The 18241-nt window shown below is 52.8% G+C and overlaps 1 protein-coding gene across 1 annotated transcript in view; it reads left to right on the top strand.

Annotated features, from left to right (window-relative positions):
• The window catches only part of AFF3 (ALF transcription elongation factor 3), a 148245-nt gene that overhangs the window by 108648 nt on the left and 21356 nt on the right, over positions 1-18241 (top strand). The window contains exons 9-10 of the mRNA XM_078601281.1: positions 1865-1916; positions 10165-10205. Of these exons, the coding sequence (XP_078457407.1) occupies positions 1865-1916; positions 10165-10205 (93 nt within the window). The remainder of the gene's footprint in view (positions 1-1864; positions 1917-10164; positions 10206-18241) is intronic.

The raw sequence follows: 18241 nt of genomic DNA, 5'->3' as shown, positions 1-18241 counted from the left end.
ACCGCTCGATATGGGAATCGAACTCTTTTGAGCTTCTGTCTGAGCAGCCGGCGAGCTGCCCCCTCGGCAGGTGGTGTTTTCCAGTCGCTCCCAGGTGCGCGCAAGCGTTCACTTTCGCGGTCGATGATTCCAAGAGAGGTCAGCGGGGGTCACGACCCCTCTGCGACGGTGGAAACGAGCACCAGCCACCACAGTGGAACTGGGCTGGCGTAGGGATAGTGGGATTAGCATGGTGGCATCGTCTCGTGTGGCATGTGTTGCCCTGGTGGTGCATTTGGCTGGAATGGAGATAGTTGTGGTATGATTCTAGATTGGTGTGGGGATGGAATGGTTAGGCAATGCATGGGCTGGCTTGGCATTGGGCTTCCCTGAGAAGGCACGAACATGGCCTCGGTCTCGTGCGGCATGAGCCGAGCATGGGTTGGAGCTAGTCTGGGAAGGCACGAGTGTGGACCTGGGCTTGGCATGGCTTGGGGCTAGCGTAGCTTGTCGAGCTGGTGTGTGACATCGGTCTGCTTTATGGGACACAGCACAACAGCTGCCCACCCCGTGCTGCCTGCGCTATGGACGCGCGCCCGTCGCGGTTAAATCTCCGCCGTTTATTGCTCCCTTGTTTAATAATACAATAATGGTTGTTCCAGAATTAATAAAGTGCCCTCGGGCTGAGCTTAAATTAGACAAAAGCTGTGCGACAATAACCTTTTGTAAATCTGGCATCCGCCGCCTCACCTCAGGCACCCCGCCCTCCGTGAGCGTCTGCGGCGCTCTGCCATGTCGCGCGCGCGGTGTGCGGTTTCCGCGACGTGACCTTGGTGGCATTTTCTGTCCGGATCTACGTTAATGCGGTGCGCGCTCTCTGTCCACGGCGGCGCTAATCGGAAAAGCAGCCGTGCGGCTGGCGTGGAGGCCGGCCGCGCTGCCGATTTTCGGTGATTTTTTTGGGCTCCCGGCGGCAGCGGAGTGCCGAGGGCGCGGCCCTCGGCGTCGGACGGGTGACGGGCAGATGCTGGCCACCCGAGATCGCAGCTCCGCTCCCCCCGGCCCTCACCTGCGGCATTTGTTCCGAGGCTCGCGAAGCGCCTAATTGGAGCGCGCGGTAAATTAGGCAGGGTGGCGCGTTCTGAATAGCAACCCTGGCAACCTCTCCCGCGTTCGCAAGTATCCCCTTTCGCGGTCGGCCACCGCCGCTCGAATTGCCCTTCCCCGACTGCCCTCCGTCGCGCGTTGCCCTCGTGTGCCACGCGAGGCGCGCGTTGGCGCGATGGCACTGTTTTGTTGTCTATTTATTTTTAAACACTCGTAAACCATTTCCATTGTCTGCGAGCCCAGTCTTAATTTGGCTCGGCGCATGTGCCGCCATGCGTTGCTTTGTTTATAAAAATTTATTATGTTTTAATTGCGTACACTTACTGGAAAATCTACACATTTTTCATATTCATGACGATAGCCCATAAAAACACCCCCGTGGACATTCAAAGGACTGCGAGGGAAGATCTCTGTCTGTGCTTTGCGCCAGTTTGAGACTCTGCTCCCACCCGGGAAAGCAACCATCTGTCACAAACACCGGCAAACGTGCGCCCACGCGTGTGATAGATACGCCGGGCTCGCGCGTGCTACGTAGCCTAGGGGCTGCCGGGAAGGTCAGGCTGCCTTAGGTAAGATCGCATTGAAGACTCTGCAGGCGCAGCGCATGGACGGTCGACCACGTTGTAAATACTACTGCCTTCTCGCAAGAGGGAAGAAGTAATGTTTATTGTTCATATTTTCTTCCTGCCGCGTACACCTCTCTGCCTGTCTCGCGTCTGCTTTACGTTCGGAAGGAGAGCTTGCTAAGCGCACGTCCTTTGTGCTTGTGTCTGTGCAGCATGCTTGAGGATGACCTGAGGCTGAGCAGCGATGAGAGCGATGGTGAACAGGTAAGCGCTGACCCCATCACCCACCACCCCTGCTCCCTGATGGCTTCACACACCCCCCACACACGACGCTATTGCAGCGTTCCTCAGATCCAGTCCTCGCGACCTTCCACCGTGCAGCTTTCCATGATTACCAAGCGTGGCAGTACCCACACTTTACCCCACCACACTCGATCGACTAACCGGGGATTTGAGAAGCCAGCGCCGCTGTTTCAGCTGCTGCCCCCAGGAGTTGGAGTCGAACCTGCGAACTCTGTTGCATCGCAAGCCCAGTGTGCGAACCTTTGCACCGCGGCGGCGTCCCCACGTGTCGTGGCTTAATTTGTATACGAGTGAAAAATTATCGGCAATCGTGAAAAGGTGGAGTGCAGTAACGCGAGGACTCCAACTGAGAAACACCGCTCCATGGCACTGCCTTTGGAGAGTTGTTCGTAAAAAACTATACTCACCTGGGATGCAAACATATATTTGAACGTTCATTGCCACCTCTGTCATAGGAATGTGGAAATTAATTCACATCTGGCTGCGGGCTGCGTGTCACAACAGTAATGTTTGAGCAGGCAGATGTTTTGGTTCGTTTGACGAACTCCCCCCCTGCCCCCATCCTTCGATGGCAAAGCAAGTCAAATTGAAACTCCGCCAAGCAATCAACTGGGGCGGCTATGGTGGGATACAGGTGTCACCACTTGTGGCAGGCACAGTGGCTCTTTGGGAATGTACGTGTACACCCACAGCCCTTTTGTCAATCCACTGCTGGATGAAGGGTTTATTTGACCATACTTCACCACTCTGGTCAGTGCAGGTTGGTGAAGGTGTGGAGCATAAATCTGAGATCAATATTATTTGTTAAGATTCTTATTAAGATGATTTGGCTGCTATGCATTTCCACTTGGTTGAGCGATCATTTGTGGCCAGGTCGCTTCTGAAAAAGAAGCGAATAGCTCAGATGGCCTTATCTGGCAAACTCAAAAAAAATTTGTTTAAGTAACAAAATTGTTAGCGATTTGCTTACCTTTCCCATTCTTCACACTCCTATCTTGTGTTTGTATTGTTTGTTATTGTAACTTTCTGACCGGCCCCTACCGGACATGTGCAAAAAAAATATTCCTCCAGTATACATAAAGATTCTGATATTTTGCTCCACTGCTTCGCCCCCTACTGCCCCCCACGAATCCCCACGGCAACCGCTAACAACCTATCTGTGCATGGCGGCTGCCTAACAAAGCACTACATCCAGGATAAAATCCTGCTTAGCTTCTGGGACCTGGCGAGATCAGCCACATGGCTGGGTGATTTGGTCACAGGCCTGGGCGCTTGTCTATATATTACAAATTCCTCGCCCCCTCCCAACATTCTGGCGAATGGCCTTTCTTCACAACATTTTTTTTTTTACATTTGTTACCTTCAAAACACCGCGCACGCATTCCACAATATATATAAAATGTAATTTTAACTTGTGTATTATACAGCAGCACTTCCGTTCTCGAGGCAACGCCTTCAAAGCCAATATATTTACAGCATATTTAAGAAAATACACAAATCATCGTACCAAAAATACCGCCGCAAACACCTCGTTGGGAATTGTGCAGCGTTCGGTGCAAATTCATCCGCAAAATCTGTGGCTGCCTGCATCGCCAGATGCGCAGCAAATCCGCCTTGCCGAGGATGGGATCAGCTGGGCTCTTTTCTTCTTGGAACGAGTCAGAAATTGGATCATGAGTGTTGACGTTTACCGCGATACGGGTTGTTTTTTTTTCCCCATTGCCTAGGCCGCAGCTGGTGGTCATTTGTCAATTATCATTCGAAGTTTTTTTTTAAAGTGGGAAGTTTGAAGCATGTTCAGACCCCAAGGCGCTGGGATAGATACAGTGTGTTTTACAGTTACAGATGGGCGTGATTAAAAAGTGCAACGCTCTGCCCCGCTGCTGCCGCTCCTACAACGCAGGTCGCGAACACGTCCCTTGAACCGCCGTAGCAAGCTGTCAGGGGAAGACAAAAATACAAATATGAACGCGTTGACGGCATGCGTTCGCCACGTCGATCGTGGATGTGCAAGTCTCGAACGTTCTTGCCCGTTCCACTGCTTGACAGGAGGGAGGGAGCTCTTCGAGGGAGCCCCTGTACAGTATGTATTTGGCCTACTCTTCCACACTGGCCAGACATCTTTGTAGTGGTGGGAGTAGCCACACTTTAGACCCCATTGCTATCGCGACCTGCCGATTCACTAAGTGTGCTGTACCCATTTATACTGCCGGGTGGATTTGAGAAACTCGCCCGTTGATTTGACTGCCGCGCCCCGGGGAGATCGAATAGAATAGAATCCACGACCTACGGATTACAAGTCCACCCCGCTGGCCAGCTACACCATCGCGGCAACACGTGCATGTGTGCCCAGCCTAAAAGCAAACAAACGGAATGCTCGCCTGGAAGCACTCTTCCCGCCGTCGAACTAAAAACCGCTGCTCCTCGGAGCTGTGATTGTTTGCGCGAGACAGAGAATGCCAAATAAACCAGGTCCCTTTGTAAATAGTTAAAGAGGCGGCCGCCGCGGCAAGCCGCATCGGCTGTCTGGCGCACTCAATCGCGCGGCGGTGACCGAGGGTTCAATTACGCCCCGGCTTTTTTTACCCCGGCGAGGGCCTTACCCAGCGGGTCAGGTCAGCCTGAAATGAGCGCCCGCGCTCTGCGATCACCTCGAGGGAAAGGAGCGGCGGAGACAGGGGGATCGGTCTTAGCCAGAACCGCCGCCTGTGTGTTTGGAGACCGATAATCACGTCTCTCCTCGGCAGCACCTTTATCCTACCTGTTCTCGCCCGAGGGTTAGACTCGGTCATTTGTTTTAAATATTTAAAATGCAGCCGTCCAGCAAGCAGGATAAATGGGGCTCACCGTGGCTATTCTATCGGGAGGTCACAGGCCCTCGCCAACCCACATTGACTAGCGTGGCCGGCGTGCATTGGTGAGGCTTTGCTGGGTAAACATTCATAGTTATGGTGAAGCGTCGACGATTCGCCTCAATGACCCGCACTCCATGAATTGTCGTTTTTTGCCAAGCAAAAATAATAAATTGTCCTGAATTGGTGCAACGCTAGAATTAGCATCACGCGTCAAACAGAGGCTTTGGGCCTGAAACATATCCCTCTGGAGAGCGGCAGTGGTGAGGTATGGTCAATTAACCTCCTAGACCCGCGCGGCATTGGGGAAGACCTCAACCAGCAGTGGATTGTCAAACGGCTCTACGCGTGCAAAAGGGTATAGCTCAAAAGCAATCACGTTCACCTTGATTGAGGGCTCCCCCCCCCCCCCAATGCCCTCATCAGAGCAGCACTGCCCTTCGACTCGGCGCATCTCTCTCTCTATCTGTGCCCCCCCCCCTCCTTGGTGGCCACCCCCTGGGCCCATCCCTAGGCCACTTGGGGATCCCTGCCACCCCCCCCCCCCCCCCGTTGGGGGATTGGGAACCCCCCGCCACACGGTGAAGCTGCTACAGTAATTGGCCCATAATTTACGTTGCCCTTAATGTGAACCGTGCTTCTGTGGTTAGCGCTGCCTCTCCCCCACCCCTCCCCGCAGCCAGGGGCTGCCAAGGGCACAGCATCGAGTATCAGCATGGCACCTTTCAGTTAAGAGCCGGGATATATACGATCATTTAAATCATCAGTTCTTCTCCTTAATCCCTCGGCCCTTTTTGTGCGGTCGGTGCACGGCCGAGCGCTTCGCCGATATCTCTTTGCATCGGCCTCTCGCTTTGCGTGCTTCACGTTTGACGTCCAGTCAGGTTCGTGGTCTTCCTCTAAGTAATTGATCATCGCTTCGAACACTCGGTAACACGGAAAAAACCCTCGCCTCTGTTTCCACGTGTGCCGCTGGACGGGAGGCGATGGGCGATGTTTGATGACATTAACGGCTTGTAGGATTTGGGGGCAGCTGCCGTTTGCAAGGGAGTAATTGACGACAAAAAAAGAAGCGGATAATATTTTTTCGTGATCTAATTGTCTTAAGTGACCAATTGCCCCCACCCTAATCTAGTTGGTGAATAGTCCAGCGGCATCTTAACGTGAGCGCACACCTTGCGTCTGTTCTTCCGTGCCGTCTGAACGTTTACTCCTGCCTCTCGCCTCGCAAATTTAAACAGAACCTCGCGCGGATCCCACCTCCCGTCTCTTCGCCTGGCTCCTCTTTGCAGCCTTTCCCGCTTTCTCCCCTCGCCCGTTAAACCCCGCGAGCGCTCAAGGCATTGGACAGACCAGAAAAAAAGCTTCGCAGCCAGGAATTGCAAATGTGGTATTTTTTACAGCATAATAAAGAGAGCCGCATGGGCCTCATATCCCCACCAAGGTAACCGTGCCTCCTCAGAATCGTCCACACAGCAAGGCCGCCATGGTAGTAATGGGTAAAGGTGCAGCCCTGCAATTTATTGCTGACATCACCGCTCCTAGAAGGGCCTCCATGTAGAGGGAGCTCTTGGAGAGCCTCTCTGGAGGGTGTACACGTACACGCTGGTCAAGACGTCTTGTAAGAGGTTGGAGTACCCACACTTTACCCCACCGCACACGCTACCCGCCGATCAACCAGGAGTCCAGCGCTCGCTGCCCCGTCGCACCGCGGCAGCGTCCCACGCGGCCACGGCGGTGCCGCCCGGCCGATATTTCACGCTGCCCTCGGCGTGAACCTGCTCCTCCGCTTCGACGCCGCCTCTCGCGGCCGCGCGGGGTTTTAATAACCCCCGCATGTGCGGCTGTTGCCTTGCCCGTTTACCCGCGGCTGCACGTTAAGCAATGGCACGTGGATCGCGGGACGCTGTGCGGGCTTCCACGTCCCACTGAACTCCCTTCACCTCGCCAGTGCAGTAGCACGCAGCTGCGGCTCGTTATGTTCGTGTTACAGTCTGTGTGTGTGTCTCTATCTACTCAGTTTGTGTACATTCCAATACAATTTGGCGCTATTGTCCTCATTAACTGTGAGAAATCCAATGCTGGATGAAGGCCTCCCCAAGTCGTGACTGTCAGTTATGGTTCTGCGATATGACAATCCACGCGGCATCTGCGAACAAGCTGATTTCATTGCTCCATCTCCTCGTCCTCTCAGACGGATTTCATTCCTTGGCTGGATTGATATCGCAGCCTACGCCTCTCGTAGCCTTCAAGTGGCCACTATTTTATCCACGGTGGTGGCACACCACGTTTATGTGCCCCGCAAAGGCTGTTTGTCACATGCCACTCGCACCCATTTAGTTTTAAATACCAGAGCTAGAATATACCAAATTAAGTGAATGACCAAATTGAATGTAATATTTTGCGTGCGGTTATTACAATGACCGAGCTAAGACGATCGGCTCACTGCGCCTGAGAAACCCAGTTTAATCACGAACCCAGGCTCCCCGGCGGTACCGGCTCTCGATACTCCAGCGCGGTCGTTAAAAAACCCTCCGACCCATCCGGCCATCGCAACAGCTGCGATTCATAAAATGCTCCGCAAATGCCATTATCGCCTGGCAGTCGACCAGACGCGGCAGAGCACGTGGGTCGCGGCGGCGGAGCCAGCAGCCGCTAGGACGGTCGTGGAGTGGCACTCTCTTGCGCGTGCCACAAGCTCGCCGCCGAGCGCCCGCGACCCTCGCGTTGTGCGCTGTTCCGCGAGCTTGCCCGGAGCTCTGCGCGTTGGTGCGCGGGTTAGTCGGGACCCTGCGCGCTGCGTTACATCGCCATTTAACCGTTTTACGGGAGGAGGTTTATTTTTTTTGGTCCATGAAAACAGAAACTACCTGGCTGCCCCGGGGCTGCTGGCCTCCGCTCAGCGCCTATTACGGCGCTGTAACAATGAATAATAACCACCCACCCCCCCAGCCGCCCCCCCACCCGCCCCCCCCCCCCCGCTAAGCGCATGCTATTGACTTCGGCTTGCGAGCGTCCGCCGCTGCGTGCCCACTAAAAAATATAAATTGCTCGTACTTTTATGGCCTCGCTCTGTTTTTTTTATTTTATGGGACTTTCCAGAGGGAGCAAAAAAAAATGAAGTAAAAAAAACGGCTCCCAATTTAGGGTTGTGGAGTTGGGAGCTAGCCCCCCCCCTCCTGCCCGGGGGCGGTTGGCGGAACCGCGAGCGACTGGCCGCTGGAGCCGGCATGCGATGGGCCGCAGGAGCGATGGCCTCCAATTAAATCACGCACGTGGAGACGCCGCTGTATTTTTTGTGCGCGCCTTTTCAGCGGCCCAGGGTCCACCCCTCCACCCCACCCCCCTCCCCCCCCCCCCCAGGTCAGCAGTGATCACTGCTCACTTCTGCGTTGACTCACTCATTGTTGCTGGACTTTGGGCGCTCCTCTCGGCTGCTCTGTTTTCGTGATTTGTGTGGCAGCAAAATTAAGAGGGATTCTTACTGAATGGCAGCGTGCGGTCACTTTGAGGGTTAAATGTCAAGAGGGAGAGGCATAGCATGGGCAGATGTTACCACAACAACTAAAATCGTTAGTGCAACTCCATACGCGGGCAAATAAAACAAATCTCAACGCATTTGTCAATAGCACAGCAACAAAATGTATAGGAGGCCAAGGTTTTTTTGTGTGCAATCGCGCTTCTTCAGAGCTCAGAGATATCGAGGGCGGAGAGATTGTCTGGCTTGTTGCGCTGCGGAGAACATTTTCAAATGAAGAGTTTTTGAATTGACACGAACCGTTTTATCTTCATGAGTTTACATTGAATATCAAGCAAATATCTAAATCAGTCAACTGATATCCATGAATCCCTTGACATTACTGAAAAATTCCATTATGGGAGGTGCAACGTCCACGGTACGTGCTGTACTATACGGCACCGTGAAGCACTCTGCGTCGTTTTCGTGACACCCCGTCAGCATTTTTGTTTGGGGCGCCTTCACAAATAGAGCCATTTCACAAAAACACTGGGGAGGAATGCTGCAGAGGTCAACGCTGGAGCCAACAGCTGTTCCGCGGCACCGTGCACTCCCGCCTGCCGCCTCCGCCGCCGCAGCAGAGGCCTTGCCGTACGATTGCTCCGCGGGGAACTGTCACCGTGAGAGATCGACCACTCTCCCAGATGCGGTCACGGGCCGCGGGACGCTGGCCACACCGCCCGCCGCCGTCGCCGCTCCGACGCTCGATCCCTCAAGCTCGCGCTTCACCTCGCCCCCTCGCTTCACCTCGCCCCCTCGCCCCCTACGCTCGCCCACTACGCTCGCCCCCTATGCTCGTCCCCTACGCTCGTCCCCTACGCTCGCCCACTAAGCTCGCCCACTACGCTCGCCCACTACGCTCGCCCACTACGCTCGCCCACTACGCTCGCCCACTACGCTCGTCCCCTACGCTCGCCCACTACGCTCGCCCACTACGCTCGCCCACTACGCTCGCCCACTACGCTCGCCCACTAAGCTCGCCCCCTACGCTCGTCCCCTACGCTCGCCCACTAAGCTCGCCCACTACGCTCGTCCCCTACGCTCGCCCACTAAGCTCGCCCACTAAGCTCGCCCACTACGCTCGTCCCCTACGCTCGCCCACTACGCTCGCCCACTACGCTCGTCCCCTACGCTCGCCCACTAAGCTCGCCCACTAAGCTCGCCCACTACGCTCGCCCACTACGCTCGCCCACTAAGCTCGCCCACTAAGCTCGCCCACTACGCTCGCCCACTACGCTCGCCCACTACGCTCGCCCCCGCAGTTCACCCCCTACGCTCGCCCCCTACGCTCGCCCCCTACGCTCGCCCCATCTGGCTTGATGAACCACACCTGGCCGCTCCACGCGAGTCCGGCGAGGCCGTCGGTTTGTGCGCCGCGATTGATCGCGGCGCTCATTTATCTGAGGGTCACTTGTAGGTTCGGTTAATAATTAATGGGCATACATTTATTATGTACGCCCCTGCGTTTGTAAAGATTACTTATTTATCTGTCCGCGCGGCTCACGTTTTTTCCTGGTTATGTTTTTTATCACAAATCAGGGTTAATTAATTAAGGTTAATTCGGGGCATGGCCAACCCAGGCGTTGCTTGCGCCACTATCCCCGATCGTGATTCTTCAACCAACAACGCAGCACTATTCGCAGTGAATCACTGGGGCTGCAGCCAAGCTGGTGCAGGCTGGGCGATGAACCGGCGGTTCTCCCCTCACCTGCTCGACTCGCATGCAGTGACGAAGGGCCACTGCTGTGTGTGAGTACGAGGCTTGTGGCGCGTGCACTCGCGTGGCTTGCTGATAACCGTGCCCCTCTCCCCCCGCCCTGCTTCTGTTTCTGTCGCCCAGGTGCCAGAGAAAGCCGTGTCTCATCCACATCTCATCGCCAGGTAAGACATCGTCAAGGTTGGGAGCGCCTCCTGCCCTGCACTGGGATCCCCTTAACACCTCTAGACACCTCCATGCCATGTCCGACACGGAGCTCATGGGAATACGATGGCACGGCAACATTACCTTGCCAAATGAGATTCATCTCCATGTTGCTCATCCTCGTCATCATTGTCATTATCATCAGCCGGGATCGGTCCACTGCTGGATGAATGCTTCCCCAAGGCCATCGATGTCTCTTATAGTCTCGCGACGGATGTTACAATTCACACGTGCTGATTCAATCGTTCCATCTCCACGGTGAGCGTACTGTCAGGCGCGTTCGGCTGCCGTCCATTCCGCCGTGTGATGTGCGCAAGTTCAAGGCGTCTATTTGACTGTGAAGTAATGTAAGTGATCTTGAGCAGGGCACGTCACTATGAGGCTACGTCCATCTATCTAGCCCCCGCACTGGAGCCAATTTCATCACCGTATGTCCACGATGGACGTCCTCTCCGGGGTTCCCTCCGAGGGAAGGGACCACCACCGCATTGCCATCATGAGAGAGGGCGTTGCTAGTGGAGGGTGCAGTTGGACCCAGCCCACGGAAGGCAGCGGCTGACCGCTCGGCCAAAAGGCGCCTAATGGAGACGTAGAACCAGCCTCGGAGGCAAATCGCTTTTGCTCATCATCCATGGGTATGGTTCCTCGCTGTGTTTACGGATGTCGGGATGATCGTAATTCTTCACGCGGCAGGTCCTTTACGAATAAAAATGGCAATTGTGAGCGCGACGCGCGGCGATCCAAACGGTCGCCCGCGCGCTCCCGTCCATTTGCTTTAATTACGTGTTAATAGTATTTATTATTTCAAAATAAACCGGCGTCTGAGTCACGAGTAATTTTAAAACAGTTACGTTTTTTTTATCATACCGGTAAATTAAATTCCTAAGCATAATTGCATAATGCCGTGTGTTTGATGTTTGATTGCCCTCTCCCGTGCTGCATTTTAATGAGATCCATTCATTGCCTGTCAAAGGCTTCGCGCAGAGAGCCCCTCGCTTGGCTGCGGCTCTCGCATCTCCTGCTGTGGCCGATTATTAAAGTTTGGGCTGAATTTCTGCCCCGCTGCGGTAATGCCGCCCTTGTGTGTGGACTACGACCTCTGCTTGGAGCCGCACCAGTGTAACGTAGAACAAAACAATGTGTGGAGCTACGGAGTGGAGGCTTTATTTGCCTGGCGTGAAGAGTGCAAAAGGGAAAAAATCGATTAGCCCCGCAGTTAGGCTTTTGTTTAGTGTTTATGTACAGAAGCCGCGGAGCCAACGTTTTAGGGCGCAATTAATTAGAGCGGTAAGGCTGCCCGCTAATGCGGTCATTTGTTTCGGTCGCTAACTTGGCTCCTACGGTATCGATGAAATGTGTCGACCTATTGACCTTGTGCAGGTCAGATGGGGTCCTCCACATCTCCGCACACTGCTCCTCCGTAGACACAAACGCCTCGCTGCATTTGGCTTCTGTGGTGATATTTAAAATCCCATGATCTACTGGCGCCTCCATCTCATTCTCACCGAGCCTCTGATTTCTTTGGGTCTTTCGGCAATGTCACGAAAGCTTTAAGTCAAGATTTGAGCCTCTGATGTTTTCACTGTATATGCAAAATGGTGACATTTATCTTTAACATTTTTGATTCCCCCTTCGATTTCTTCAATCATATTGCAATTTGGCCGTCATTCTCATGGCACGACTCGAATGCCTTTCCATTAGGAACGTCAGTAGCTAGCAGTGCATCACCCTGTGTTTAGAGAACAGTCGTATGTTTACATATTACTTCTGAAATCACTGCACTAGGTCCCTTTAGGCACACTAGGGGTTGAACTTTTGTTTTCCCTGTACAGAAGTCTTGATTCTACGCCGGTTAATCCAAATGATTCATTCTCGAAGCCAGAAATTTGGAAGATTAAGTGCATAACCAAATTTAACGTGATAGTTTGTGGTGCAGCCATTGGTGACTGGGCCAAGACCATCAAGTCACTGCACTTGAGAAACCCCGATCTGAGCCCGTGATCTCAGCAGTGCTGACTCAGCTGAGTAATTTATATGAAGACTGCTGCACCACGTATTGCGCTTGCACCGTGTAGCTCTCCGATGCGTCTTCGAGTTGTCCCACTTGTTGTTCGGCTCGATGGTTCCTGAATAAGCTCCCAGCGTCTGGAGCGAAACGTGAGACATCGTGCCGAACAACACGCGGTACATCCTGCGAGTCCATCGGAGAGATAAATATTCGTTTGACTTGAACGCACGCGCATTACGCACACGCTTGCGATGAGTACGTGCGAATGAGCGCTCGCACACGCACACGCGTGTCACACACGCACGCTCGCACACGCACACGCGTGCTCGAGGTCAGGCACACGCGCCCCCGTCACTGGGGTGCTCCCTCCGATTTTGGCGAAGTCCGCCGTCGCCCTCGCCACCGCGCGTAACGCGACGGCGCGCGCGACGGTTCGTGCCCCGCGGAAAACATTTTGCCGTAGAATCTTCGAATTTCACGCGTTTGTATTTCACAGCTATCATATCATTCGTCTTTTTAAAATGTTTATTGCACTGTCAACAAAGCAGTTGTTTCTTTTTTTTACGGTGCACCCCAGCTTGTCAGGTTTGTCAGTATCCTGATTCACATCTATGTTAGGAGTAAGTGATTGGTGTCGGGTGTCAGAAAAGGTAAAACCTTTCTCTCCGCCAACAATTCCCCCCGGCTTTGCACTTCTGTCTGAGCCGCCGGGTTTTTGTGTTGTCTGTTACGCAACCCTCCAGGGCTGATCTCTGGGCTGTCCTTCAGCGGCGTTGAGGGAGGGGTGGGGGTGCTGTGGGGGGGGTCCGGGCCCGGTGTGTCGGGTCATCCCCATCTCCACTCAGGGGTCACATTATCTCTGCGCGATGTTGCCGTTTGTTTGCATAATTGGCTTCGCTGAACTGACGGCATGGAGCGTTGGTGCTCAGAAACTGGACGGTCGATTTCACGGTAACGGGATCGCAGCGCAGAACATAGGAACTGATACGCACAAATGTTAGCGTCAGCATCGTTCAGGGTTTGTAATTCTAGTGTTGAAACTTGCTTATGCAGCATGGTATATGTGTGTGTGTACGTTGGAATTCTTTCCAAACCGTACGTAGCCAAACGTGCTAATCGGAGGTGCGGGGAAGGAAAACAAACTGAACACAAAATTATTGTGGCGTAATTGATGATGAAAATAGCCACATGCCCTGTCAGTCTTGGGGGTTGTTTGTCCGTATTCTGTCACGTTGCGTCAACGAGGCTTGGTGAAGGGAAGGGGGGTGGGGGTGGGTGCCAATAGGACCGATTCCGTTGTCGCTCGCCACGGAAGTTGTCTGTGGCCGCCAGTCGATGCAGGTCGCGTGGGTTTGCAGCGCAGGTCGCCAACCGCTCTGCCGCCACTCCAGGCAGCATTCCAAATACTTTAATATAAAAGAAAAAATAGTTTTTATGACAATTTGTGTTGCGATAATGCAGGGTGATTTTTTTTGTTGTTACTCACAGCCCCGAATATTTGTAGTTTTGGTTAAAGAGCCAAGTTCCCGGGGTATACTTTCACTCGCTGAATTAATGGCATCAAGGGTCAATTTGGTGCAATTTTTTTTTTGACACGTCACATTAAGGAAAATTACGGCGAGACATTTGTATAACAGTTTCCTCTAAAACACTCTCCGAAATGATTTTAATTATGGTAATAGAAAGCGGGCAGCCTTGTCCTCAGTGGGTGCCAAGTTCCTGAACGCATTCCCGGTGATGTACGCGTAGGGGGGGCGATTTTATGAGTGTGGAAATGGGGAAAGAGGAGCGGGCAACAGCTCCGTCGTTATTCTCAACGGCGCGCCTCCCAAGGGCAGTTCCGCTCTGCGGTGGCACCGTGGGGGCACCGCGGGGGCACCGCGGGGTCACCGTGGGGTCATCACGGCGCGGGTAGTGAGGATGGCGCAGTGCAGCGATGGTTTCTACGTCGGTGGAGCGTCAACTCTACGTGGTAGCTGCGGGGTGGATGGGTCACTCGTTTCCCGAAGGAATTCTTCCGAGTGGCTGGTCTACGTGAACGCCCGAGCGAAGCGTACGTTGCGGACTTTTGTCTTGTCTGTCTTGTGTGATGCCCAAATTATACTCCAAATTCTGCTGAGGGCAAGACATTTACTTTTATAACTCTTCATAGTCGTAGTAATAATAATAAAAATTCACAGTTCCTTAGTCAGTCCACTGCTGGATGAAGGCCTCCCCATGCCGTGTCAGTGTTGGGCTTCCTGGGTCGTTGAACATACTTCACCACGCTGGCCAATGTTGCTTGCTTGAAGGAGTGAGCCCAGAACCAGCTCAGATAAATGTGTCCCCGATGTTAGCAGTTGCTGGGAATTGACCTCAGGTGTTTGGATTCTTATCGCAGTGTGCTGACCACTGCGCCACCTTTCCACACGTGTAACTCTTCCAGTTGTAGTGATGTCATTTATTTGTCCAGCAAAGCCTCACTGAGATTTCAGGAGGGTCTTACATTGGGGTGTTTGGCAAACTTGCTCTTTAAATGGCGCTTTGCTTCCTGTGCGAGGGGATACTGCTCAAAGTCCCTTACAGACGGGCTCACGAACACCTCACTCGACTAATCACCTTGAAATCCCAAGTGGGCTTGGAAATTTCACAAATCTGCGTGAGCCACCAACCCTCGCCTCCGAAGGCCTTGGGTTGCAGGTGTACGCCACCACGCCAGGACCCACTTGCTGTACTGCCCAACTTGCCTGACCTTGCGTCGGAGAACGGAATGTAACATCACGGAACCTCTTCTGAAGTCTCGCTAATAGGCCTCTTATCCACTTGGGGTAGCACACCCTTTGTTTGACATGCCCTGCGGAAAGTGTTTATCACGTGACAATCAAACCAACGTGTTTTAGTCCTCGGGCATGGAATTGGCAAGGTTCACAATAACCTCTTGCAGTGGGCGGCGACTGGGCCGTAGAAAAGCCACGCGGCGCCGTCGATTCCTACGCTCACGACGCGCCGAGTTGTGCACGCATGAATCGGTCATTTGGGATTTACGCAAATTATATGCTCATGCTTATAACGTAAAGGCTCAGCCCTGTAATTGCTTGCTCCCGCCACTGCTGGCGGTGTGGCCTGCACTAGAGGGAGCTCTAGAGAGCCCCTCTAAGAGGGTACTTTGGCCTACTCCTCCACGCTGGCCTGACGTCTCGGCAGCAGCGAGGCGTCGCCACACTTTGCCCCACCTCACGCCACCTGCTGAGTGATGGAAAACTCCAACTTCAGTGCAAAAAAGTAACTCGTATGCTATAACACGTTTTGGCCGTACGTTTGTTGGCCATCATTGGACGACCGAAGCAACACCATCAGCTGTCTATGCGCTGAGAACGCTTGGTTTAATCACGAGCAGCTGAGTCGTCGTGGCTGCGAACCGAGTCCTCGCTGCTCTGACACTGCCACCCCTGAACCTCCCGGCCAAGTTGTATATTTTGTTTTTGTTGTAACTTTACTCGGGTACATCCACTGGTGCGCACATGCTCCTTGTGCAAGGCTGTCTAGCGCGCTCACGAGAAGCACTGCTTTGTGTGGGTAATTAACGTGACCGGGACAATTTGACCTTGCCGGATATTTTGATAACCCGTGGTCGGATTTCAGTCGGGATATTGGGGTTAACACCGCCGATGTTTACGCGAGACATTGACACGGCGTCTTAAGTGTAACAAGAGTTGATGATTCCACAGGGAAGGTGTCCTCCTGCGATGATATCCCCTATGAAAGCACTTAGTGTCGTGTGACATTGGGTGCAGAGGTTGGACGGGCGACGACCGTTGCACTTCAGGTTGTTGCAGAGGCCGTGAAGCTTCCTGGTTTGGTAGCAGAGAGCAGTGCAGCGAGATCCTTTGCTGTGCCCGACTTCTACGCTCCCACGTCCACCCGCTCGAATACATGCTCCCCGCCTTCATCGTGGCTGCACCAACCAGCGGAGTGATGTATGGTCAAATGACCACCACGACCAGCGTAGGTGTGGGGCGGCCCTCATCCAGCAGTGGATAGACGGAGTGCTCTTTGCATGACACTCGCTGGCTTACTTTTCATCAGCAACATCGACAACAGTAATACGATATATCGACACCAATATTATACATTAACAACAACAGCGGTATTATATCAACAACAACACAAACGACTTGACATACAAGAGCAAATTAATCTACCAATTGAGAAATACTGCAGGGTTTTGAAAAAAGTATTAAGTGCAAAACAATGGTGTTGAATGAACAATAACACGTCTGTTATGGGATAACAAAAGACTGGAATGATTCTTTAAACATGGCAGTAGAATGAGACTGTTGGTAACAAGAATTCACAGCGCTTTGTCAAGCCACTGCTGGATTAAAGCCTCCTCATGCCACGTCAGAGTCGTGGTGCTTCTTGACCATGCTTGCACACGCTGGTGAGTGTGAGGCTTGATGAAGGGAGAGGCTCAGAGCCAGGTCACATATCACAGCATCACCGACTTGAGCAATGGTCGGGAATGGAGAGCTAAGGTCACAAGGTTCATAGACCGGTGTGCAAACTGATGCACCACCACTCCCTCCCACTGTTTCATAATTATATATAATACGTGCTTTTAATGTTGCTTTGTCATCTGCGTTTGATATTCGACACACACGTGTGCGCTTAATACCATTTGTTTGTGAAACTACCAGAAATGTAATTTAGTTAGACAAACAGTGCCAATGCATTGGTTGATTTAACTATCATATTACATGAGTCATAAATTCCGGTGCAACTCGCACACACAATGCGTCTGGGCGCAGAGCCTGAACTAACTCATATAAACTGTGTTTACCAGTTGAGAATGTGTTTCATATTATAGCCATTGCTCTTAGTAACATAACGCAAGACACCAATGCAGCTTGGATTTGCAAAGCATCGAATTGCAACCGTGTCCTCAGGACGCTACGGAGTTTTAAGAGGAGGGATGGGTAATTGAGGATTGTATTTCGGTGGAGGAAGTGACCGTTAAGAAGTTTGGAGGCCAGAGAGGGAATTGAGATGGGCTTACAGTAGGCGTGCGTATCCAGACAATTCACGTCGAGTGTGGGAGAGAGGGCGGCAGTCACGGGCAGTGAAGAAGAGGGAAGGGCCTGAGCCTGAACTTGAACAGGGGTAGATTCTCAGCAGTGCGGACAGCTAGGGGAAGAGAATGTCAAACAAGCCGGGGCAGCAGCTGAAAAGGAGCGTCCTCCCATTGAGCGAAGGTTGACTGATAAGCGGAGGGCACACGAAGCAGAGGAGAGTAATTCACTGAGTCTGTCCGGCCATGAGATACTCATTCGTTCGCGAGCTGCACATGGCAATGCAGTGACAGACCGATCTGCTTGACCCATCATCGCCTGTAGCGTGGCCGTATGGCTGAATAATAAACACTGCATTTGGCTGGAGGTGGCATTCATTTCCATGAATGGTCACACCGGAAAAACATTTTATCCACCAGCAAATGCATTCTGTTTGAATGTAATTCATGTTTTTCTTTTTTCACAATGAAAAGTGGCCGTGGAGGCTGCCGTGATGTGTTAAGAGAGCCAACGTGTTGCGTTAACGATGATGGTCCAAAATGTGGTCGCTATTGACAGCACACACATGCAGACACAAAGATTCCCGCTGTAGCCTTTAGAGACTGTTGGTGCAAGTTTTGTTCGCGAGAGCAGCCGGGACACGCTGGCATGGTACACGAGGGAGTGGTGTGGCGAGCACTACACCCTCAGTTTCCCCAGTGCCGATGTTGACGCACCACACCAGTTATTCATTTAAATCAACCAGGTCCAGTTCAAATATTCGCCACTGTTATTGCTATAAGTGGGAATCGAATTCGAGTTGCTGAGTTCAGAGGATAGTGCGCTAACCACTGCACCGCCGCTCCCCACAGAATGCAGCTTACACAGTTCGGCATACCCACAAACAGCGCTCGTGCACACACTCGAGCACAACACGCACGCAGCTGATGCTCATACATAG

Source organism: Lampetra planeri, chromosome 15 (genome assembly GCF_965212315.1).
Source record: "Lampetra planeri chromosome 15, kcLamPlan1.2.h2, whole genome shotgun sequence".
NCBI lineage: Eukaryota > Metazoa > Chordata > Hyperoartia > Petromyzontiformes > Petromyzontidae > Lampetra > Lampetra planeri.
Note: the sequence above shows the minus strand (reverse complement) of the source record. Positions and strands in the feature narration are given on the sequence as shown.